This window comes from Crinia signifera, chromosome 1 (genome assembly GCF_055691185.1).
Source record: "Crinia signifera chromosome 1, ASM5569118v1, whole genome shotgun sequence".
Taxonomy (NCBI): Eukaryota; Metazoa; Chordata; class Amphibia; order Anura; family Myobatrachidae; genus Crinia; species Crinia signifera.
In genome coordinates, this window is record NC_139217.1 from 170,203,492 (window position 1) to 170,229,822 (window position 26,331).

The window sequence follows — 26,331 nt, forward strand, 5'->3', positions numbered from 1 at the left end:
CTCACTGACATTCTGCGGGCCAGAATGGTAAATATATCTGATTGGCACTACAGGAGAAATAATCTTTGAATATTTTGCCACTAACCCATTGCACTGTGGGGGAATATCTGGCACTGTGGGGGCATATGTGTATCTGGCACTGTGGGGGGCATATTTGGCACTGTGGTGGCATATGTGTCTCTGGCACTGTGGGGAAATATCTGGCACTGTGGGGGGCATATGTGTATCTGGCACTGTGGGGGAATATCTGACACTGTGGGGGCATATGTGTATCTGGCACTGTGCGGGAATATCTGGCACTGTGGGGGCACATGTGTCTCTGGCACTGTGGGGGCATATGTGTCTCCGGCACTGTGGGGGCATATCTGGCACTGTGGGGCATATGTGTATTTGGCACTGTGGCGGAATATCTGGCACTGTAGGGGCAAATCTGGCACTGTGGACATCACATTGTGCTGTGTAATGGGCATCATGGTATGGGGCGTAATGGGCATTATGGTGTGGGGAGCATTGGGTAATTGCCATCACAATATGGGGTGTAATGGGCATTAAGGTGTGCGGCATAATGTGTAATTAGCATCACAATGTGCAATCTGCAGGTACACAATACAATAACGGTGCAGGCCACGCCCCCTTATGATAGGCGCGCACAAGCATTCCGTCTTCCCGGAAAGTTAGGGGGGGGTATGGGCTAGTGCTCTTAACTTGCCCCTAGGCTAAAAGTTGCCAGCCAGCCCCTGAGAGTGCACTCGCTTCACTGTGACTGGCAGTCACTTCCTATTGGAAGTCCGTCCTGCCAGTCACCACATAACAGACGTCCCATTAGGAGATGTTTCCTACCTCCGGGACTGCCTGTTTAGGCTGCGATAAGCAGAGAGCTGGCTTCTTATGGACTGCAGAAGAGGGTACCAAAAACAAAAAAGAGAAACCACATAGTACCAATTAAGTAAGATGCTCGAATTAGTGGTGAATACTTGTCAACATAACATCCATTATAAGTACTGTATAAAAACTCAACTGTCACGTTCTATAGGCAGAGTGATATGAAATGACCCATTACATATTGGTAAGCTTGAAACCTACAAGAAAAGGACAATTTGTAATAATCCCTATATAGCAAAACTGTACATTTTATTGTCATTCTTACTTTTTGTCTACTATATTTTAGTTGTTTCCAGTAAAGTTCATACAACCAAGTTACATTTGATTATTACCAGCCTTAACCCCTTCACGACATTTGACGTATATATACGTCATGGTCGGGAAGTACTTCCCGACCGTTGACGTATATATACGTCATGACTTCTAACTGTCACTGCGTCTAGAGACGCAGTGACAGTTAGGTGATGTCTGCTGTCCCTGACAGCAGACATCCCCCCTCGTCGCCCAGGGGGGGCAGGGGTGCCCCCCCCGGTCGGCGATCGCTGTGATTGGCTGTTCAAATCTGAACAGTCAATCACAGCGTTTCCTGTGTTACCGGCGGCTAAGCCGCTCGGTAACACAGAAAACGGTGGTGATCGGTGCAGCACCGATCACCACCGAGCGGCAGCACCCCCCTCCCACCCGCCGGGCACTCACCCGGCAGCAGCAGCAGCTCCAGCGGCTCAACCGCTACGTCCGGAGCGCACGCTGCGCTCCCCTCCTCCCCCCTCCCCCCCGCAGCAGCAGCAGCAGCAGCAGCAGCATCATGCTGCTGCTGGAAAAGTTAAAAATAAATTAAAATTAAAAAAATGTGCAAATGTGTGTGTGTGTATATATATATATATATATACACACACACATATATATATATATATATATATATGTGTGTATATATATGTATATATATGTATATATATATATATATATATATATACACACATATATATATATATATATATATATATATATATATATATATATGTGTGTGTGTGTGTGTGTGTGTGTGTGTGCGTATACCGCACCGATCACCAACGATCGCCAGCCCCCCCCCCCTCCCACCCGGCAGCCCCCCTCCCTCCCACCCACCCGGCTGCCGCAGCGCCAGCACCCCTCCCACCCCCCCGCCAGCCGCAGCGCCAGCCCCCCTCCCAAAGCTGGTGACCAAAATGGGGTCACTTGTGGGGGGGTTCCACTGTATTGGTGCTTCGGGGGTCTTGCTAATGCGACATAGCACCCACCATTCATTCCACCACCAAAAATCACTCCTTCCCTTCTGAGTCCTGCCATGCACCCAACTGGTATTTTTTGGTCACATGTGAGGCATTGCCGTACCCGGGAGAAATTGGGGCACAGATTTTGGGGTGCTTTGTCTCCTTCATTCCTTGTGAAAATTAAAAATTTTGAGCCAGAACTGCATTTTTGTGTAAAAAATTACATTTTTTTACACAAAAATGCAGATCTGGCTCAAAATTTTTCATTTTCACAAGGAATGAAGGAGACAAAGCACCCCAAAATCTGTGCCCCAATTTCTCCCGGGTACGGCAATGCCTCACATGTGACCAAAAAATACCAGTTGGGTGCATGGCAGGACTCAGAAGGGAAGGAGTGATTTTTGGATTTTGCAGCACAGATTCTGGTTGAATGACCCCCGAAACACCCATACAGTGGAACCCCCCCACAAGTGACCCCATTTTGCAAACTACACCCCTCAGGGAATTCATCTAGGGGTATAGAGTACATTTCAAACCCCCCGGGGTTTCACCAATTTTGATACAACTGAGCTGTGAAAATGAAAAATTATTTTTTTTCATTTTCACTGCCCAGTTGTACCACAATTGGTGAAACCCCTGGGGGTTTGAAATGTACACTATACCCCTAGATGAATTCCCTGAAGGGTGTAGTTTGCAAAATGGGGTCACTTGTGGGGGGGTACCTAACTTTTAGCATCTTATGGTGCCTAGAAACCTACATGGTGCCTAAAAAATAATCTCATAAAAAGGAGGCTCCAAAATCAAGTAGGTGCTCCTTCTATTATGAAGCCTGTGGTTTGGTCACCGTGCACACTAGGGCCACATATAGGATATTTATGAAAACCAAAGAATTGGGGGAATCAATTTTTAGTCACATTTCTCTAGTAAAATCTACTGTGTTCCTTAGAAAAATGTATTAAAATTGCAAATCTGCAAAAAAAATGAAATTTGGAAATTTCACCTACACTTTCTTTTAATTCCTGTGAAACACCTAAAGGGTTAACAAACTTCCAAAATGCTGTTTTGAATACTGTGAGGGGTGCAGTTTTTGAAATGGCATCATTTATGGGGGTGTCTCACATACAAGTCACTCAAAGTCACATCATAACTGACCTGGTCCCTAAAAAAATCAGAGTTTGAAATTTTCTTGAAAATTTGAGAATTTGCTATTCATATTTGAAGCCTCCTAGTGTCCAAAAAAATGAAAATGAGGTTGAAATAATGATGGCAACATAAAGTAGACATATGGTCTATGTTAGTTATTCACTATTTTGAGTGGTAAGATTATTTGTCTCACAAGCAGAAAATTTAACATTTTGCAAATCGCAAAATTTTCCATTTTTTTACGACATTTTGGTATTTTTCACAAAAAAACACAGACTGTATCGACGAAAATTTACCACTAACTTGAAGTACAATGTGTCACGAGAAAACAATCTCAAAATCACTGGGATAAGTAAAAGCAAAAAAAAGTTATCCCCACTTAAGTGATACATGCCAGATTTGAAAAAAAGGGCTCTGTCAGGAAGGCAAAAACTGGCTCTGTCATGAAGGGGTTAAATACATTCTATAAACAGTGACCTATCCAACTAGCCATTGTTCTGAACAATTCTGTGATACTTTGTGAACTGAAAGTTTGCACAAATGTCATCACACAAAAAGCTGATTGGGATCACCTATTGCTTTGTGTGATTGTGATTTAATGGGAATTTTAAATATTGGTGCCCTTTATATGTGTATTTATTGTTTTGACCAATCTATTACAGTATATGATAAGAATGCAGTTTTGCTTTTAAGGTATTTATACATATATTGAATACTTTCTTCCAGATTTTTAGAAGTAGGAAGTAGAGTTATCAATTCAGTGACTTGGCACCAGTAAGTCTAAACAGAGCTATTCAATTGTACATTCAATTTTCTAATTATATGATGTGTACATTTTTGCTGCATTGTTTACTAATTCACTGCTTTACCTGTCTGGCTACTTTCTGTGTTTTTCACCAAGACTATAACTATTGTATCCAATACACAAAACATACTGATGTGTGTCTTCATACAGTTAGGTTTTTTTGTGACATGCAAAACGCCTGGCGCTATTGAGATTCTCAGCCACAGGTAGTGATTCCTGAATTTGAGTACTTTGTTTACATTTGCTAATACCCCTTTTCCACTTGCAAAAATATCCTGTGTTTTTGCACATGAACGCGTATCAACCCGGGATTTAGCTCACTGTGAAAGGGTCTTGAAAGAATATCCCTGGATGAGTATCCCGGGATTTCTACCCAGGTTCTGACCTGGGTAGATTTCAGAATCGACCCGGGATGCGATCAGTGTGAATGGTCCCGTACCCGGGATCGGGTACATGGGACTTTAAAAAAGCTGCTGATTGGAGCTTTCTTGGGCTCACAAATGCTGATGTCATCTTTCAGAGCCCTGGAGTCCATTTCTAATGACATGCATATGTCCCGGGTCGATCCCAGGTCTGAGTGCAGTGTGAAAGGGTACATTTTCCAGTAGTGTCCCGGAAAGCATCCGGTAACACATTCCCAGGTATGACCCAGCTCTGCAAGTGGAAAAGGGGTATTATAGTGTTCTAAGTAGCTAACAATGGGTATGCGGTCAGCATCTTAGGGGACAGGATACCATCAGTGAAAATATTGTCGCCAAGATCTCGACTAGTGCCCGCGGGGAATTGTGGTTGTTTGATTCCCTGCATCAGGATGCCGGGTCAGTACCCCTTGATGTGCCATTTGAAAGATCTAGGGCAGGGGTCTTCAACCGTTAAGACAGTGTGGGCCACATAAAAAAATTAATCCAAGGCGAAGGGCCACTAAGCTATGTTGCGGTATTTATCACAGCTCTCACAGACATCACAACTCCCCCATAACATCAGTAGAGACCCTCATAGACAGACAGCACAGCCCCCAGAGACATCACAGCCCCCCACAGATCACAGCCTTCATAGAGAGTCAGCACAGCTCCCCATAAACATATCACAGCCCTTCATAGAAATACATCACAGCTCCCCATAAATCATAGCCCTTCATAGATACACAGCACCGTCCCCATAGATATCACAGCCCTTCATAGATACACGACACAGCCCCCCATAAAGCACAGCTCTTCATAGGAAATGCATCTTACACCCAATATTATGCCCCAGCAAGCAATCATGAATGCATTTATGATTCATCCAACCTTTGGATAATGCTTGGTGCCCTGCAAAGGTAAAAAGAAAGTGAAGTGCTCCCAACCCAAGTGCAGAATCCGCATGCCCCTATCACTGTCTGAGTAATGCCCCGGTGTAGTGATTCACCTGTGTCCATGGCCTCTTGGGTGCCCAGCATCTGTGCTGCCAGGGTCTGCCCATGGCTCTGGGGTTCACGCTGATCAGCAAGCTGCCAGAGCAGGTCTGGTGGGGATAGCTGCCCATGACCCCACAGGAAACCCAGCAGCTCATCCTCCGTTCTGTATTGTGCTTACCAAATCTTGAGAGAAACCCCCACAAACCATGCACAGTAGCTTCTCCCCAGTAATGGTTCCATCGGTAGAGCCTCCTCGCAGGGGCCGAATGGAGTCCTTGGCTTATTTATTTACAGTTTCTTATATAGAGCAGCAGATTCCGTTGCGCTTTACAATAGTAGATAAAACAAACTGGGTAACAACAGACAGACTTGGAGGTAGGAGGGCCCTGCTGCAAGCTTACAATCTATAGGGATATAGGGGGGAAACACAAGGACAGGCACCAGTAATAGCATAGCAGTCCCACCAAGTTACAAGTCCAGAAGGGAAGCTATATAATACATAAGTGCCTCAGAGGGTTATGCATGTAGAACTTAAATATGATAGGCTTGCCTGAAGAGGTGAGTTTTCCGGGAACACTTGAAAGTTTGGAGGCTAGTGGAGAGTCTTATTGTGCGTGGAAGGGCATTCCATAGGATGGGAGCAGCCATATGAAAGTCCTATAATAGTGAATGGGAGCTAGTGATCCGTGCATAAGAGAGCCGCAGATCTTGTGCAGAGCGGAGTGGTCGAGATGGGAGATATTTTGTGATAAGTAAAGAGATATATGCTGGTGCAGTATGGTTAATAGCTTTATATGTGAGTAAAAGTGTTTATATTGAATACAGTAAGATACAGGCAACCAATGGAGGGACAGCAGACGATGAGCGTCTTGCAAGGAAGATCAGCCTAGCAGCAGCATTTAAAATTGATTGCAGTGGTTTGGATATGTTCTTTAGATGCATGTAACATGCATTTGGAGACAGATTGAATGTGGGGAAGAAAGGACAGTTCAGAGTCGAGGATGACCCGTAAGCAACGAGCTTGTGGGGTAGGGTAGATTGTTGAGTTGTCAACAGTGATGGAGATTTCAGGATGGTAACTGTTCTTAGTTGGCGGGAATGTAAGTAATTCCATTTTGAATTTGAGTTGGCGAGAAGACATCCAAGATGAGATGGCAGAGAGACAATCAGAGACTCGGCCCAAAACCACTAGTGACAACTCTGGGGTATATAGATAGATTTGAGTATCATCCGCATAGAAGTGAATCTGAAATCCAAAAGACCTTAAGCTGCCCATACACGGAGCCGTTCGCCGGCATCCGTTTTGTACTATGCGATGCGCGCTCCCGCGCATCACATAGTGTGCTGCACATACTTTTTGTACTAGGTACACATCGTATCGGATCAGAGGGGACTCGTGGATTACTTGGCGTGTATGCCGTGTCCCCTCGACGGGGTTGCTTTCAGCGGCCCCTCGCCACGCTTCAGGCTCGGTGGCGAGCTGTGCTTGCCACACTTTATAAAATCAACTCCACGCCGCTGTGGATATTGGGTTTATGAACAGGTCGGGAGGACGCATACCGCGTCCCCACACGGGGCTCATTGCGCTCGCCACGCTTCGGGGTGACGTGGATACTAGGGGTGTGGTAAATGTGCAACATCGCATCGCATCCGATTTGCATGTGATGCGATCTCTGGGCAGGGGAAACGTGAAACTACAAAAGTACCATCGCATCGCACACGATCGCATGCGATGCAATTTCCCTGCCGCTGTGAAACTACACAAGTACCAATAAATGTATAAAGATGGATAACCCACATTAATATGTTGTTTACTGAATTTAAAATCATGAGGAATGATCATTTTTACAATTATGTGTTAGGCTCAGCTAAACTTGGTTATAGCATTACAATTCAGTGGTATGTAATCACTGCTTATACCCCTTTCACATCGCACTTTTAAAACGGTAAATTGCCGATTTTTTTTTTCATTTTAAAACGTTTAAGCCTGCACTGTGAATGCACCAGAGCCAATTTACCGTTTAAAGTTAACTGGTATTTCGAACCGTGTAAAAAGCAGAGTCCTACACGGTTCCTTGCCGTTTTTTGAGCAATGTGAATGTGTACAATGTGTCTGAAACGGTATTTCAGGCAAACAACACAAGCTACAGAGCAGTGATAGGCTGTCCCCTTTAAAATGACAGGCAATGTTGACACTCTGGCTTGAAACGTGTTCGGGTTGAAACGGTTTGACTGCTATGTTGAATGAGACTTAACTGGTATTTTAAACGGTAATCTGCGGCAATGTTAAGGCTCTGACCCGTTTTAATTACCGTTTTAAAATACCGGTTTTTAAAACGTGTCGGCGATGTGAAAGGGGTATTATAGTCACTGGAGGGTGGAAGAAAAGAGCAGGAGGTCATCCCCCATTCCCCTTCCCCCCCCCCCCCCGGCATCTCTTTGCATCTCTTTGCATTCAAAGATAAAATGTTTGGTCAAACCTGATACAATACATTTGATTTGTTGAATTTAGTACAATATACTATTATATTTTGCACTCACTAATGCTTTTATCCTCCTTGCAATAAACAGCTATTATATTGATGGACACACAGCTTCTAAAGAAGATTTTCTGAGCCCTGATATTTTGGATACTTTGGCTTCAGAAATAGAGACTGTGATAAAGGTATGTATTCTCCTGCTTGTTTACTTCGGTTTATATTTGTTGGACAATAACACTGGTTTGGCACACTTGTAAGAAGCATTACAGGGGTAACAAATAAGGGTACATTTCAAAAGGAAAGTTAAGCCCAAGACAGAAGCATAAAGTTGCCAGAGCTAAAGTCCAGCCTAGACAAGACAAATATATGAGTAAACCAGTATCTATATAAATAAAAAAAGGAAATACAGGTTGAGTATCCCGTATCCAAAATGCTCGGGACCAGGAGAATTTTGGATAACGGATTATTCCGTATTTCGGAATATTTTAATATTTCAATTATGTATTTTGAAGTATCTTGCATGTATGCTCTATAAACACATAAAATACACACAAATATATTTTATTTGTTCAAAAAACAACAAACAAAAACATGAAACAAAATGTGTGTACTATCTCAGATATTGAATTTGAATGCCAAGCAATCATTGTCTTGCACATATATAGTGCCAGTTAAATATCATGTCACCAGTAGTGCTGTTACAAATGTCCCCAGTGAGTTTTTAGCAAAAAAAATATTTTTTATTCACTTTCTGGAATGTATGGTTTTCGGAATAATTCGGATAACGGATACTCGGATACGGGATACTCAGCCTGTACAAGGTAGAAAAACAGAATAGAAATCACTAAATGTCATGAAGCCATTGGAGCCAGAGATTATGTACTAAGAATTATGTCTTTACAGCGATGCTAGGGACAGAAGAAGTGGTCAGGGGGAGAGACATAATGTTGGATTTATAAAGAGTTGCATCTTTAGGGGTCGATCCTATTACACCCGAATGGTGCTGATGCACCCAGTGTTTTCGTGCGAATTGTCACGACACTGGGCGCACTTTATGTAGGGCCGAATTCGCTGAAAAGTTCTCGCACCTCCATAGGGGTGCGAGCAATTTTCAGCTAATTCAGCCCTGTGAAGGGTGTGAGTTAGCGTTAATTCGGGTGCCGTTTTTCAGCGTTAAAACAGCACCTGAACTGGAACTCACACCCTTTGGGGTTAATAGGATTGACCCCCTTGAAGTCAAGATCCAAACCAGGCCTCTCAAAAGGTCTCATAGTTTTCTAATGGGACAACAAGTCATTTCTATCCAACAAGTACTAAATTGCGAAAAGCCAGTCTGATATATTTGGAGGAGGCGAGTATCGCTTTGTTAGCATTGTTTTAATGGATCAGAAGGGACCTTTTATACTGTAGTTTACTGAGATTCTTGGTGATCCACGTTACCTTTAGTAGAGAGCTTTATATCTCTGTCCCAGTATGGCTGAAGTTTGGGACAATCCCACCAAATGTGAAGTGGGAAACCAATTGCTGAGAAACATCTCCAACGGGTGTTAGAAACACCATGTGCATTCTGCATAATATATCTGGGCATCAACATCATTCAGAGAGCAATTTGTATTGTGTCTCCACAACACAAGTGCTGGGGAAACAAGCATACATCGGTATAAAGACTGTATTCCATCTTTTAGTTCCAAGTTCTTAACCAAGGTCACGAGCTGACAAGGAGAAGTTCATATATTTGGGAGGCAGTAAGATCAAATGTAGTGCCTAAGGTTTTATATGAGTGAATGTTCCTGGCAGTGTTCCCTCTAAGCTGTGCGCGCGCACACAACTCGACGAGCGTGCGCACAGACATTACAACAGAGCGCACAAAGCAGCAGTGGTCCCTTTTTGCAGTTGTGGACTCAATTAATGTGTGTTTCACCCATTAATTACATTGTGTGCTGTGTTTTTAATGTTTAAATGTTTAATATAATTTTGAAGTAAAGTTAACACAAATGCTGAACATCATTTTCCAGTTATATATAAGTGACGCACAAACATTTAAATTTCCTTCCAAAGTTGCACAGCCAAAATCTTTTGCCGCACACAGCCTTCGTAAAATTAGAGGGAACATTGGTTCCTGGTACCCACCATATGTCTGAGTTGAAAAATCCCCTTTAATGTGTAAATCAAGGGGAATGAGTATTTTTTGAGAGGTGAGTGGGGAAATGGAATTATGTGTCCCTCTTTTTGATTTATTGTGGATTTACTGAAATATGCTGTGGGGGAATAAGAGTTCCTAAAATGTGAAGGAGGAAAATCTGTTAAAGGTGGGTTTCCTGGATATAAGCTATGTTGTCTATATCTGCTTTCAGAGAAGGTATAGCCCTCTTCCTTGGGGGTGTTCAGCGCTCTAGCATGTATAAAAACAATGGGGGTCATTCTGGTTGCCCCGTTGCTTGCCGATTTCACCCGCAGATATGCAAATGGGGGTTTAGCTGCGGAGCGATCAAATTATAATGACCTCCAATGTGCAGTGAGTTCATGGTTAAAGTGTAAATTAGGAGGCCAGGGAGGATACTCTGAAGGCCAATAAGGAGAATCTACACTGGATCAGGACTGCAGACTTATAGGATACTAAAATCAACCAGTAGAGAGACAGTTGAGCGATAGAAGGAAAGAAGAAGTTTTATAATCGCCTTTTTCAGGTGCAGTCTACAAGGGTCTACTCAATCCCTAAATCATGACTGAAAAAAAGGTAACGATGTAGACTGCCCTCCGAAAAATGGGATAATTTAATAATTAAAATAAGAAAGGAGTTGAGACACCATAGGGTAATCAAGGGCATGGTTGGTGATGCGAGGGTGAAGAAATGTTTGTGGAGGCCAATGTATGTGTTTTTTCTGTGGAGGCCAATGTATGTGTGTTTTGTTTTCCCTTGAGGTACTGAGGTCTTAGCAACTTAAAAATATTGTTCATTGTGCCACTAGTTAAAAATACTGATCTTTAACAAGGAATAACAATAAAAAGTGAGGCATACTGTACATCTCTGGGAATGTAGAGCGGCCAAAAATGGAAGGTACCTTCATCTTGGTGAGAAAAAAAGAAGTGGGGGGCAAAGACAACTCTGACATCCAAATGGAGTCACACAAGGTAATGGGAATAAATAAAGATTTTGGGAGAGAATCATGAAACTCAAAAAAGCAGACCAAAAAGACAATTTAGTGACCTAATAGATAGAAAAAATAGTAGTAACAGCTAATGAGAAGAAAAAATTTACACAGATAGGGCGTTTGACAAGGCCATTCCGGCCACCACAGGCCATAAAAAAAAGGGTAGAAATAAGTGGGCACTAGTCTGCAGTAGCCATCTGCCAGTGGCTGATCAGTGAGTTGACTGAAGATTTGCTGCTCACCTGAGGCAGTGTGAAACCCCCAAAGAGTATACTGCTGCAGAGTATGGATTGCATGGAGAGCAACACTAGGCTGCAATGATAGCAGCACTGTACTCTGGAATCGATCTAGCTGGACACCATACACTTGCCCCCCACCCCCTGTAGTGCACATCCTCTTCACAGTCTAATGGCTCAGCCCAACCTACTCTCACTCAACCACCTAATTAATTAAGATCTCAGAAAGCAATGGCTACTGAACGCATATTACTTGTTGTGTAATATAACACTTCAAACTTCCTACAGTTGGAACATTAGAATGATTACTATAAATAATTTCATTTCTCCCTTGAGGTTTATCAGCTGTTTGCAACTAATGAATCATACCAGTTGCATAATTCCTGTAACCCAGCTGTAGTGAATGCAAAAATAGGAACAAAAATGTAGGACTAGTGGCCTGCTGGCAGTACAAATTAACTCCTTCTCCATGACTTGCACTCCAAACATCTACTAAAGCAATTGACCGTAGTCACTCAGGATCCTGAAACTTTGCTCCCACTCAGATGGGACAGACAGCAATCTGCTTCCACCGGATTTGAATTTTCACTAAATCAGAGGGCTGCCAAGATGGTGTTTTCCTGCAACTGAATGTAGGGGATACAGAACCGTATTGTTTTATTTGTCGGTTACCGTATTGGCCTATCAAAAGTAGTTTAAGGTTTTTCATTTAATGCTGTGTCCGTTTTTTCTTTTTGTATTTATGTAGCAACTCCTAACTTTTGAAGTACGTTTGAGTTTGTTCTTTCGCCTTAATCATTCTTTGTATATCAATGCGATGGTCACATACATCCGCCATCTGAGTAAGCTGAAGCTTACTCAGACAGGCTGCCTAAACTCCTCTGCTGTCGCCTGAAATGTGCATCCAAAAACACAGAGCCTGGCCTTGGCACACCTACAAAACAGGGAAACAGGAGAACATGCAAACAGTTTTCAATTTTTTTTTTAAATGTATTTATATATTTTAGATAGTGAATGAAATTGTTCCAGGAAAGTTAGTCTGGTTGGGCGAAACCAGTTCTGCATATGGAGGTGGATCGCTGGGATTATCAAATACATACATTGATGGATTTATGTAAGTTCATAAACTATACATTTTAGATGTGGTTAGAAGATGGTGATTAAAAGGTGGGGCAGATGTTACATGTGCAGAGAGAGTTACATATGGGTGGGGAGTGTTCCAACTGAAATCTATATTGCAGTGTAAGAATAAAGCAGCCAGTATTTACCCTGCACAGTAACAAAATAACCCAAATCTAACTCTCTATACACATGTTACATATGCCCCCCTACAGTGCACATGGTTTTGCCAAGTTGTGTTTATTTGATTTGCTAACAAAGCTGAATCAGATGCATAGTATTTCATAGAGCACAAATTCTCAAGAGAGCTTTGCTGTGGTGCGTTTGCGAGTAGTTTTACAAAGTGGATTAGCATATTGCATTACATCTTTTACTACACTTTATTGTATGCAATATTTAACTTTTTTTAACTTTAAAACAGGTGGCTAGACAAACTCGGAATGTCAGCAAAACTGGGAATCGATGTTGTGATGAGGCAGGCACTTTTTGGAGCAGGATCATATAACTTGGTGGATTCTGAGTTTGAACCTCTACCTGTGAGTCTATAACTGCCCTCTTATTTTATTGATTTATATTGTACAAGTTCTATTACTATTTATCCTACCCATTGTCTCAACTTTTTTTGTGTGTGATCAGTTTCCTGGTTAGCCTGAAACAAATCACTTATACCACTCTGTTCCACTTTGGCTTTGCTGCTATACAGCAGCCAGCGATAGTAGACAGGTGAGATCACATATAAGGATCCAGCCTAATACTTAATGTACATCCTCATTACTTGCTAATACTAGCCATCATGAGTCACTCTACTTTAAAGGTGCCCATACACTTATCCAATTTGGGTTGATTTCGCCCAATTCCGATGGATCGGGCCAAGAAATCGGCCCAAATTGGATGTGTTTGACATCCCATCTGACCCGATGCGTGGACCCGTGCGCATCGGGTCGGACCCTACATATTGAACCTGCTGCAGGTTCAATCTGTGAGATTGGACCCATCATCTGCACATTGCGGGTGCTTTCAGCACCCATGATGTGTTGGTCCTATCAGTAGGTGTGTGTCAGTGGTGAAGCACCCCTGGCACACACCTATGTGAAGGGTACAGGCAGCAAGAAATGCCCGGGTCTGTGGGTGCAGGGCCACAACGGAGTGGGCAGTCAGCAGTGTCCGGGAAGCACTGAGTGAACAGAAACTGCGGACAGTGGCGGCAGAATTTGAACATTCAAAAGATAGGCCGGCCGCTGATTGGCTGAGAGAGAGATAGCACTCTCAGCCAATCAGCGGCTGGCCTATCTTTTACATTTTCAAATTCTGCCACCGCTGTCCGCAGTGTCCACTCACTCAGTGCTTCCCGGACACTGCAGACTGCCCGCTCCGCCACTGTACCCACAGCCCCCAGGTGCTTCACGCAGCCCGGACCCTAGACCCCACCCTGCCCAGGTTTTTTTTTTCTCCTGGCTCCGCAGCTCCCTGGGAATTTTACATGGGATAAATCACATGAGATTCGGGTGTGGTATATGGTCCCGACAGTCGGCATCCCGACTGGCCGGACTCAGACAGGGGGGCAAGCGCTACGCTCGCCACCTATTCTATTCTCCCTCTATGGAGGTCGTGGACCCCCACGAGGGAGAATAGCCAGTGGCCGTCGGGACCCCAAGTGTCTGGGTTTTGACTGTCAGGATCCCGACTGTCAGGAAACTGTCCAGCACCCCGTGATTTATCCCTTGTAAAAAATGGCACATCAAGTGCCAAATCGTAGTGAGCTCTCCTGGGCAGCTGCTGGGGAGATCAGGGGAAATTAGGTCTGACTTGTCCTTTGGATAATACTAATACTTCCACTAATCCCTTCACCCTGTGTTTAGTTGTATCAATTTAGTAATTGTTAAGGCCCCCATACACTAGGGCGACTTGTCCTTAGGACAAGTCACCCCCGACTTCCCCCTGAGCTTCCCCGGCTGCTCCCCGGGGGAGCTTGATTAGATTGGCACTTGATGTGCCATTTTTTACATGTGATAAATCGTCTCGATTTATCACATGTAAAAAACCCGGGGAGCAGGGGGGGGGGGGCTACAGAGAAGGGCTGCTGGTGGGAGCAGGGGGGGCTGGGGACGCTGCGGGGGACACAGGCGGCATAGAGCCGGGCAGAGGGAGCCGGGAGCTGTCAGTGCTAGAAAAAAAAGCCTATACAATGAATGGGCAGGCTGTGATTGGCTGAGCGCTCTCTCAGCCAATTGCTGACTGGCTGAGAGAGCGCTCAGCCAATCACAGGCCGCCCATTCATTGTATGGACTTTTTTTTTTATTCAGTACTGACAGCTCCCGGCTCCCCCTGCCCGGCTCTATGCCGCCTGTGTCCCCCGCAGCGTCCCCAGCCCCCCCTGCTCCCTCCACCGCCGCGCCGCCCCACTAGGTCCCAAGTCGGGTGGTCGGACGTGCAGCAGGTCCGACCACCCGACGCAGATCCGATGCGCACGGGACCGCGCATCGGATCTGAGGGGACATCAAAACTAGCCGATTTTGTTCCGATTTCGGCCAGATCCGACTGATCTGGCCGAAATCTGACCAAAATCGGCTAGTGTATGGGGGCCTTTATACTTTTGTTATGCACATGTGTATCTTTAATCCTGCTATAATTTTGTTGCACCAAAAAAAAAACTATTGATAAAAATGTATTGTAATCTGTAATTCATTCATTTATAATTTTATACCTTATCCATGGCTCAGAGTGTAAAGGTAGCAGAGGCGCAGAGAGTCACGTCAAGTTTAGCTTAAAATGCTCCCCTCCCCCCTCATTTTTTCACCAGGGACTTAAGGTGCATGTCCTGAGAAAAACTGATCATGCTATGATGCCCCCTTCATACTCACACTTGTAAAGCACTGCAAGAAAATGGATTTGGATGCAAATCCTCTTTATGCCATATACATCCACTTAACTTTTAGGGCTCTTTGTTCTTCAGTTACAATAACCGGTACTTGTGGATTATCACGGCTCCCATCGCATGCCATATATAGTGGCATGCAATGGGATGCGATTTTTGCAGTTTTTAACGGTTTTACAAAATCGCATGCGATTTTTAACAGAAAAGCATCAAAATGCATTGAAATTATTATGAAACATGTTCAATGGCCCCCAAATGTCATTTTTGAGGCTGTACCACCCCCACTATCAACGCGAACCCGAAGCGTGGCGAGCGCAGCGAGCCCGCGAGGGGCGGCGGTACGCGTCCTACGACCTTTTCATACCCCCACTATCCACGTCGGCGTGGAGTTGAGAATAGAAAGTGTGGCAAGCGCAGCGAGCCTCTGAGCCCGAAGCATCGCGAGCGGACACCTGTGAAGCCCGCGAGGGGACGCGGATACCTGTGAAGGTATCCGCGTCTCCTCGCGGGGCTCGCCACGCTTCGGGCTCGGGGGCTCGCTGCGCTCGCCACACTTTCTATTCTCAACTCCACGCCGACGTGGATAGTGGGGGTATGAAAAGGTCGTAGGACGCGTACCGCCGCCCCTCGCGGGCTCGCCACGCTTCGGGTTCACGTTGATAGTGGGGGTGGTACAGCCTCAAAAATGCCATTTGGGGGCCATTGCATTGAACATGTTTCATACTAATTTCAATGCATTTGGATGCTTTTCTGTTAAAAAGCGCATGTGATCGCATGCGATGAGATTTTTTCATGTGCGATGCCCATCGTGAGAGCCGTGATACTCCACAAGTACCCAATAACCTTTATTCAAGGAAACATTTCATTATGCTGCCATGCCCAGGATTCAAACCCATTACCCATTCATTACTGTCCCTCTCTCCTGAGGATGGAAGCTACAAGTGAAAGTAATTAAACAGATAATTAACAAGTGTCGTCAACAGCGCCTGCTACCGTGCCCTGCAACATTGCAACTATTGCATGCTGATTCTACACTGCTGTCACAGGATTGATTAGCTGCTATAAAATGTCAAAATACAAAGTTTTTGCTAAATTGGTAAGTGTGTTCTGTATCTATATCGCCTTCATCACATGCGATAAATTGCATCTGATTTATTGCATTTAAAAAATGGCGCATCAAGTGCCGTCAGATGAAGGACTCCTAGGGAGCTGCAGGGGGAGCTCAAGAGAAAACTGTTGGCTCAGACAAGTCTGACCAGTGTATGGGGGCCTTTACACTTGCTTGCATATACAGGCATTAGGTAAAGCACACCTAGAAGTTCCTTTGCTACATTGAACTGTATGATATAGCACTAATCTCTTTTTTAAAAAGCTGCTACGATGTCAAAATTTTAGATTTTGATATAAGCAACTGTACATTTAAAAATTAATTCACATGATATCTCACTAGGATTATTGGCTGTCTTTGCTGTTTAAGACGTTAGTTGGATCCATTGTCTTGAATGTCACTTTCAAAAGTTCCAAGGATACGGGTGAACAAAAGATTCGGGTTTATCTCCATTGCACAAATAATAACAAGTAAGTACATTATTCTACATATTATCTTAATAATTAGCAAGGTACAATATTGCGCATAAGCTTTAGGCAGGTATGGAAAAAAATGCTGCAATTCAAGAATACTTTGAAAAAATAGAAGAGGTAATAGTTTATTTTTATCATTTAACAAAAGTGAATGAACAGACGAGAAATCCAAATCAATATTTGTGTGACCACCCTTTTCCTTCAAAACGGCATCCATTGTTTTATGTACACTTGCACAAACTCATTGATTTTGTAGGCTTAATGGGCCAGATTCTCTAAGCTTCAAAAGTGATAAAATGGAGACTGATAAACAGCCAGCCAATCAGCTCCTGTTTGACATTTTTCAAACACAGTCTGTGACATGGCAGGTAGGAGCTGATTGGCTGGCTGTTTATCACAGGGTTGCCAACTTTTTAATGCTCCTCTCCGGGAGAAGCCCGGAGAGGAGACTTTCCTTACACGATCGGGAAATAGAAGAAATGACTGATATCCATGGAGGGGGCGGGGCTAAAATGACGCGATTGTGCCATTTTAGCTCCGCCCCCTCCTCTGAGGCCCGCGGATTGCGGCTTTTACATGCCGCGATTCGGTGGGTTCAGGGGGGTCCCCCAGATTCTGGGAGGGTTGCCCACCCTTCCGGGGGGCCGGGCGGGGGACCCGATTTTCGGGAGACTCCCGGGAATTCCGGGAGGGTAGGCAACCCTGGTTTATCACTCTCCATTTTATCAATTTTGAAGGTTAGAGAATCTGGCCCACAGTCAGGTATATGATTATCTAATCATACCAAACGTGTTGATGATTATTTTTGGTACTTGTTTCCTAGCACGGCCACAATCGTGTGGATCGTGTACCTTTAAGTTAAGGTACACAATCCACACGATGGACCCGATTTCCTTTGAAATCAGGTCCATTTTGCCGGCAAAGGGTCAAAATCGGGGGCATCGCGTCGGTCGGGACCATTAACATTGGTCCCGACGCGACCGACGCGATGCCCCCGATTTTGCCATAGGCTTCAATGTTAAAATATTTTTTAACATTGAAATCGGGAGGATCGCGTCGGTCTTGTGCCATTATAATGGCACAAGATGAGATGGACTTGATTAAGTCCATCTCACCTTTAAAAAAATGTGAAAAATGTGAAATGGGCCAATATGACCCATTTCACATTATAGATGTCCCCGTCGTCACCCCACGATAGACGCCAACCCGAAGCGTGGCGTGCGCAGCGAGCCCGCGAGGGGCGGCGGTGCGCGTCCTCCGACCTTTTCATTCCCCTACTATCCACGTCGGCGTGGAGTTGAGAATAGAATAGTGTGGCGAGCGCACGCGTATAACTTCACAGGTATACGCGTCCCCTCGCGGGGCTCGCCACGCTTCGGGCTCGGTGGCTCGCTGCGCTCGCCACACTATTCTATTCTCAACTCCACGCCGACGTGGATAGTAGGGGAATAAAAAGGTCGGAGGACGCGCACCGCTGCGCTCGCCACGCTTCGGGTTGGCGTCTATCGTGGGGTGGGGTTTACGTCGTTAAATTTGGGGGTCTAGGGAATATTTTACATTGAATCCAATGTAAAATCGGGTCCCAGGGACCCGATTTACATTTCATTCAATCAAAAAATCGGGTCGGTCGCGTCGATCGCATCGCATGCGACCAAATCGCATGCGATGCGATCGACCCGATTTTTCCGACACGACCACCCCGATGTAAATCGGTGTGGCCGTGCTAGGAAACAAGTACCTTATTTTTATATATAGGATGAAACACAGCCATTAACTGAAACAGAAACAGCTGCGTAGGAGGCTTAAAACTGGGTGAGAAACAGTCAAACTCTGCTACAAATGTGATGTTGAGGAAGATGGTTTCATATCACAGATCATACACCATTGGAAGACTGAACAAAAAAGCAAGGCACAAGAGGGGGACATTTACTAAGAATCCTGATTACGGCCTACCCCGTGTACGAACGGGTACAACCGGAATAGTCCGTAATCAGTCCAAAAATACAAACCTAGAATATACAAATTTTACTAAGCTGCTATATTCTCAGGACTCAGATTTTCCGATGGTGAAGTGGATCGTATTTGGCTGCCGAGTTTCCTCAGCGTCCAAATATGGGACGAGGCTGAAGCATCGCTTGGATCAGTCCATGTAGGCATCCATGGGGTTAAAAACTAAAAACCACAAATACCCATTTCATACCAACTGAAGGAATACACATGGGCTTCCTTCCCCCAAATGCCGGGTACCCCCTTGACTCCTGTCACTGCGGGACCCAGCAGCCAATCAGGGATCGCCACATCAGCATTGGCTGAGCTCCATTGTCCGATCAGTCCTTGGGCTTCAGCCTGGACTGGGGGTACCCTGGAGGCAGGAAACCCCTTTTTTGGGGGTGTCCCCACTCCTCCAGGGACCCGGACTGGGCTGACCAGCCAGGGTGTCATGTTTTGGCCTGGGGAACTCATACGGTGGCCATACACACGCAGATTTATCTTCAGATCTGGCTGGTTGGAACAAAAACATGGTTATGGATGAGAGAAAAATGACAGTTGACCATTTGCTTGGAAATGCTGGAAAACGGCCAAACTGTCATTCATCCATAACCATGTTTTTGTTCCAACCAGCCAGATCTGAAGATAAATCTTACTAGTGTATGGGCACCTTTACAAAAAGTTTCCCCTGGCTGTGGCATTGCACCGCTGGCTGTTGGAGCCCGGTGCTGGTTTTAAAAATACGGGATACCCCTATTCTTTTTTTTTTCCAGTATTTTTTTTAAGAGCCCAGTGCTGGTTATAGAAATGCAGGTGGACCTTATTTAATTTTTTTTCCCTGTATATCTGCTACCAGCACCGGCTCAAAGAGCCCTAGTTGGTTTTACTCGTGGGTGGAGGACCCATATAGTTTGTTTTATTTTTTTTTAGATAGAGAAGCTTGCAAACAGTATTTTCCATTCATATTTTCTGCTTAATTACCGTCCGGATATTAGTAAATGAGCACACCACCATAGAACTCAGTAACATGATCTAATGATGGTGTATTCATTCCTTTGTCTGAGCTTGCCATATATAAATATGGTAAATCAGATAAATTTGGCTGATAGTAAATTAGCAGATGCAAATTTTTCAACCGTATTTTAGATCTAATAGGTGCATTCTTACCTATACAATTATTTTATATTTCCCCCAAGGTAGTTTTACCACATCAAGAAAAGCTTATTTAAGATTTTTAGATTTTTAAAGCATTCTTACTCAGCAGCATTATTTCCACACCTGCCTAAAACTTTTGAACCGCAGTTAATGTGGTAGTTAAGAAGAACCAAAAATTATATGTTTACTGTCCAAATCTAAATTTCTGGAAGATGGTACAACACAAGTAAATACATATTTGACTCTCCTATATTAAAAGTTGTACATTACCGTTGTATATTACCGAGTTGAAGAACATACCTGGAATAACAGATAGGGTGTACAGATGGGCCGCTCTCATCGTTTCTGCCAGTGCGCCATGGCGATGGTTTTGGAGCACTACTTTTGTAGGTGCGTGGATGCACGCCATACAATATCCATGCAATAACTATCGCTACCACTGGGTGGCTAGTACTCCACCAATCCAGCAGTGAATTGATATATAGATGGATTCGCCCAAGAATGGGACGGGCTTACGTGTGAGACGCTCGTGCGTGTACAAGACAAGCTCGGGCAAATGGGCCATGTAGTGTCTCGGTCCCTTAAGAAAATAATAACTTCGACCTGCAATTCCCATAGCCAATGCTGAATACAGGTCGGGTCTCCCTTATCCGTGTATTCCAAAAAACCTAAATATTCCGAAAACCATGGATTGTCTGAATATTTTGTATATTATATTATTATTTTGTGTAATATTTTCTTGGTAAAGTATTATACTGTATGGTAAAATACACTGTATGCTCAGTATTCGCAGTGAGATGCACGCCCAAAAAGTGTCTATCTAACATACTGAACAGTACAGCAATGTAAAGTAGTAGCAAAGTAGTTCTTGCACTACAGTGCATTTCAATAGTCACTTCACACACACGCAATCCAGATTATTTTGCTATTGTTCTGCATTAGACATCTGACGCATGCACAGTGGAGATTTTAAAAAGCGTAATTTGGTGGATGATCGCTGGTATTGCACTTATCCGGTAACACCATTCGCCAAATGGCAAGCTGAACGAATCATAGCATTGCAGCGTGACTAAGGGCACTGTGGCAAATTTGCACGCCAACCGCCATAGGCAGGCTAGATGAGTGTAGCTCCATCTGTATGCCTAACTAAATAAGTTCATCATCTAATGGAATTTGTCATGTTAGGCAGTCGGTACTTTTTTAACTAAACAGTCCAACACAGACTTGCATAGGACTGGTGAAGTGCTTCCAAACCCAGTCATCATGCACCCTAGCACTACAGGTTTTAAGTATACCCATGTATAGGTATCATCAGTAAGTTTGATCTAACCATTATGTATGGATAGCCTTAAAACGTAGACCGTGTGTCTTGAGGACCGTGTTTGGGAAAGCCTGGACTATTCTTATTATAATACACAAGTGGTTTGCAACGACGTGACTAAGGGGGTTATTCACGTCCATTCGGTCCTCTGTGCACGTCTGCGAAGGAGTATTTCTGCGCATGTGCAGACGTAGGGTGCGCGCACCCACTGCAAACTTTTGGTTCGCCGGGTGCACGCATCCATGGCGGCATACGGGGGCGGAGAAGGGTGGGGGCGCCGTGCTGCCCCATTACCATATGGGAACGCCTAGCATTCCCATGAGAACGCTGGGCATTCCCATGGTAATGAGGCGGTGAAGCACGTGCGGGGGGCTGGCATCACTGGATGTCAGCTGCCCGCCCATATCCGTGCCAGCATGCACGCATATGTAAGTGACTTAAAAGTCACTTTTATATGTGTGCACGCACCACATCTTTCGATGGTCACGACCATCGAAAGATGTGGGCGGTTACCCCAGGCATACGAATGGATGTTTATGCAAAACATCCATCCGCAGCCTGTGTGGGCGAACCCGCACTTTGGGGTGGGGGGGGGGGCGCGGGGGGCGCAGGCTTCAACCAAAATAACCTCCTAAGTTTAATACATATTCATATGATTGCAGTCTCTTCTTCACATTCCACTAGTATAACATTCTAGATATTTTGCAAGCATAGGCGAATCTAGGGGGTGGTCCGGGGGTGCACAGCCCATTTTGTAGCTGATGGATGGGGCTTTCCAACGAGCCCAGCCCCGTGTCTCTAGCCCCCTGGGAACCGGAGATACTGCCAGGCAAATCTGGAACGTTTTCCCTATAGGATAACATGGGACCCGCTAATTCCGACCCGCACCCAGTTCAACAGCTGCCAGTTCCCCTTTCTGCATCACTGAAGCTCAAGGTTGATGTCAGTCAAACCCAAATCGCCGGGCCTTCAATCTGATACCAGGCTGGATCCATATGGGTTAATTGGTTAATATTGAGGTTAAACAGTTTTTTTTTTTTTTTCATTTCTTAAATGTCATTTCATGACTGTTTTATGTTATTTGAGGGCAGATTTCTCTGGAACCAAACAGCCCAGTTTCACGGGACCAAAAATCATTCGAAGCCAACTCAAAAGTTCTTCAATATGATACTGGTCTCATGTAAATGGGTCAGTTGGTTCCGAAGATATAGCTTGTTGGTTAAAGGCGTGTAGGGAGAGGGGAGTGTTTGTCTCTCCCCCTCACACCAGAAAATGCAGGGACTAGGCTGGTGTATAATGGGTCAGCCTGGGAATGTCCCTTCATGATCCTGGTACCACATTCCCGGGTAAATCCCTGCATTTTCTGTTGTGAAAGGGGTATTATTTCAAACAGCCAAGACCTGCAGTGCTCTGAATACAGCCGGGCAACCCCCTGCTCTCTGTCCAGCTGTCAATGACTGTCACCCCTGCAGCTTCCGCTCCAATTCTTCTCGCTGCTGTCACCTAAGCCCGCCCCCCTTTAATCATGTGGTGCCGGCGCCCGGTGTGCTTCCCCGACGTCACGCACAACAGTGCGCATAATATTTCAAATGTCCACTCGGCTAGAGGGGACACCAGGAGGGGAGTGGGAGCGTGCTCTGCGCTGCGCTCTGCTCCTCTCCCCATAGAAGCAGCTGCACCGCTCTCCATCTCTCCCTGAAGCATGCAGCGAACTCATATAAAAATTTACAGTGGCACTTTTGGGGGCATTGCTTAAGGGAAGCTACAAGTGGCAGTATGTGGGGGCATTACGCATAATGTGTGGCTTAATGTGTAAGGGGCATTACGGTGTGCAGCATCATGTGTAATGGGTACTATGGTGCGCAGCATCATGTGTAATGGGTTCTATGGTGTGTGGCATCATGTGTAATGGGTACTATGGTGCGCGGCATCATGTGTAATGGGTTCTATGGTGTGTGGCATCATGTGTAATGGGTACTATGGTGCGCGGCATCATGTGTAATGGGTACTATGGTGTGCGGCATCATGTGTAATGGGTACTATGGTGTGCGGCATCATGTGTAATGGGTACTATGGTGCCATCAAGCAAGAACCCCCTAGCAATGAGCACGTAGGTAAGCAGCACTTATGTGGCAAATATGTAATGGGCATTACGGTTTGTTATATAGTATGTAATGGGCATCATGATGTGTGGCACAATGTGTAATGGGCATTATGATGTGTGGCCTAATGTGTAATTGGCATTACGGCGTGTGGCATTATGTGTAATGGGTATTACGGAGTTTGCTAAAATGTGTAATGGGCATTACCGTGTATGGTCTAAAGTGTAATACCACACCCCTTTTTGTAATGCCACGCCTCCTTTCCATGGGGTCACGCAACCCTTTTTGCCGCGCGGCTACGCCGCGCAAAGGTCCCCCTGCTGTTATGTCTAGTTCTGGGACCAACCATTACCATAATTCTAGATTTGCCTATGTTTGCAAGGAATTGTTGTCGCAGTAAAACATTAACTTTCAAGAAATTCTTGTAGCTTGTGGCAGTAAACATTAACTTTCTAATAATCCTGCAGCTGAATATCGTTTTATTATTTGTCAATGGCTGAGATCTGAAAAGTGCAGTTTTATTCTGCAGGGTTATTCTGGTTTATTAGCTCGCATGCGAATTTGCATCCTTGCAAGTCAACCAGATCCCCCCCATGCGAATGGTGGTACACCGGCCCACCATTCGCAAGGCGCATACGTTCCCATGGCTGCGAATAGATGTTTTCCATAAACATCCATTCGCATGCCACTGGGCCACCCCCACATCTTTCAATGGTCGCTGACCATCGAAAGATGTAGGAGATGCACGCATATGTAAGGTTGCTCTGAGCAACCTTACATATGTATGTACTCTCGGAGGGAAGTGGGCAGGCAGCTCACATCCGGTGATGTCAGTTGCCTTCCCCCCGCATGTCCGTCCCGGGTGCATTAACATGAGAAAACTGGGCGTTCCCATATTCTAATATGCGTTCCCATATGCTAATGGACTGCCCCACGCAAAGTCAAAACACCGGCCGCGTACGTTCGTTATGAACGGACCTGAATAAGGTCCTTAGTGCATCATTGAATATTATCCTATACCATGTCATGTCATGTCATAAGCGACAGGGGATTCTATATTTTTAAAGAATTCTTTATTTTAGATGGCCAAGACAAAAGCAGGCACACAACTTTAGTACAACAGAACAGCAAAAGAGGAGACCTCATGTATAAAGTCTATTAAAATATACTGTAGACATAAATTCAGAGGCATTGGTGAGACAAAGACAAAGTCAGGTTAAGAATATACTTAACCTATTTGTGAATATATAAAAGAAAACTGGGGATGTTTATGTATGTATCGCTATGACGATTCTTGATTAATTGTGATTATCTCCATGTCCGTTTGGATCTACCCAGTTTGTTTAATCACTGTTATTTCCAATTGTAAAGCGCAACGGAATATGCTGCGCTAAATAAGAAACTGTAAATAAATAAATGATCTCCAGATACAGATATTATTGGGTTGACGAGGTTTTTATTTTTTAGCCCAAAATACACAGTGGGAGATGTTACCCTATTTGCCATGAACTTGGATAACCACTCACAGCAGATACAGTTACCGAGTTACCTCTCAAAAAAGTCCGTGGATGAATATCTGCTTTTACCTGGTGATGAAGGAATACTTTCTACGTAAGTTGATTTACAAGGAGATATTATACTTGAACAAGTTTGGGAAGAACACAACCTTGCATCTTTTAATCACTGTCCGGTGTGCACTGGGCTTATATGACTATTTATTTACACTTTGGGGGTGATTTAATTGCACCCGTACATGTTAACACGGGAGCGAAATTTTGCGACTGTGCATGTGCTAGCGCCCATGGCAAATTGATTATTTGCTGGCCAGTCGCACACAGCACTGCTGATGGGGGGTGGTGGGGCATGGGAACGCCCAGGGCTTCAGTGGATGTCAGCTGTCCGCCTGCTTCCCGTACAGGGAGCCTGGAGACCTAAGACAGCAGAGAGGTGCGGGCAGCTTTGCGGTTCAACCAGAATCACCCCTTTTGTTCAAACAACCCCTTTGCTGTATTGCCCCTAAAATGCTATATATATTGTTTTCTTCTTCCAAAGCAATACATCTTGGTTGATGCCTAGCCATCTGCATTTCTAATAGTATTATTTTTCTTTCTGCAGAACGGTTTTGCTGAATGGTCAAGTATTGAAGATGGTGGATGAGAGAACATTGCCAGTTTTAAATGAAAAACAATTAGATCCAGGGTCGCCTCTCATTCTTCCTTCCCTGAGTTTTGGATTTTATGTTGTAAAAAATGCTAAGGCCACTGCTTGCCTATGAGGTCTGAGGAGGACAAATGCCTTGTTTATGGACTTCAGGAACCAACATGTACTGTATCTACATGTTATTGGTTGTGAACGAACCATACTTTGGGTGAAATGTAATAGGGTGAGAGAATCAGAAAGTGAGAGATTTGGTAAGAAATCTCCAGTTTTTTTAAAGCGGCAATCATGTACACTGCAAATCACACTGGAGATTTCTTACCAAATCTCTCACTTTCTGATTCTCTCACCCTATTACATTTCACCCTTTTTATCTCAGGGAAACATTATTACTTCTAGAGTTTATGCTGAAAATGAAGGTCCGATTTCTTATCTATTATGTTGTGTTTCCATTATTTAATTTGCATTTCCATAGAGTAAAGCTGGGTACACATATATATACAATTGTCGGGCCGTTCTTTCGTTCTGGGTCGGACAGCCGTTCAATTGTATATGTGTGTACGCTGTCCCGTACGAGCGATAAACGGCCAAAAACTGTCTTGACCGTCCATACTCGGTCGGTCGACGGTTCTTTGCTGTTTAATTTTCATCCGACAGGACGGCCCCATATCGGTACAAAAGTGCAGTG

At 44.5% G+C, this 26,331-nt stretch overlaps 1 protein-coding gene across 3 annotated transcripts in view; it reads left to right on the forward strand.

Moving 5' to 3' along the window:
• Positions 1–25,864, forward strand: part of HPSE (heparanase) — a 54,577-nt gene extending 28,713 nt beyond the window's left edge. For all 3 annotated transcript variants that reach the window (XM_083176748.1, XM_083176740.1, XM_083176758.1), the window contains 7 exons: positions 4,002–4,049; positions 8,048–8,141; positions 12,352–12,458; positions 12,885–12,999; positions 16,789–16,916; positions 24,954–25,097; positions 25,602–25,864. In XM_083176748.1, coding sequence (XP_083032874.1) covers positions 4,002–4,049; positions 8,048–8,141; positions 12,352–12,458; positions 12,885–12,999; positions 16,789–16,916; positions 24,954–25,097; positions 25,602–25,761 — 796 coding nt within the window. In that variant the 3' untranslated portion in view covers positions 25,762–25,864. The remainder of the gene's footprint in view (positions 1–4,001; positions 4,050–8,047; positions 8,142–12,351; positions 12,459–12,884; positions 13,000–16,788; positions 16,917–24,953; positions 25,098–25,601) is intronic.
• The last annotated feature ends 467 nt before the right edge of the window (positions 25,865–26,331 follow it).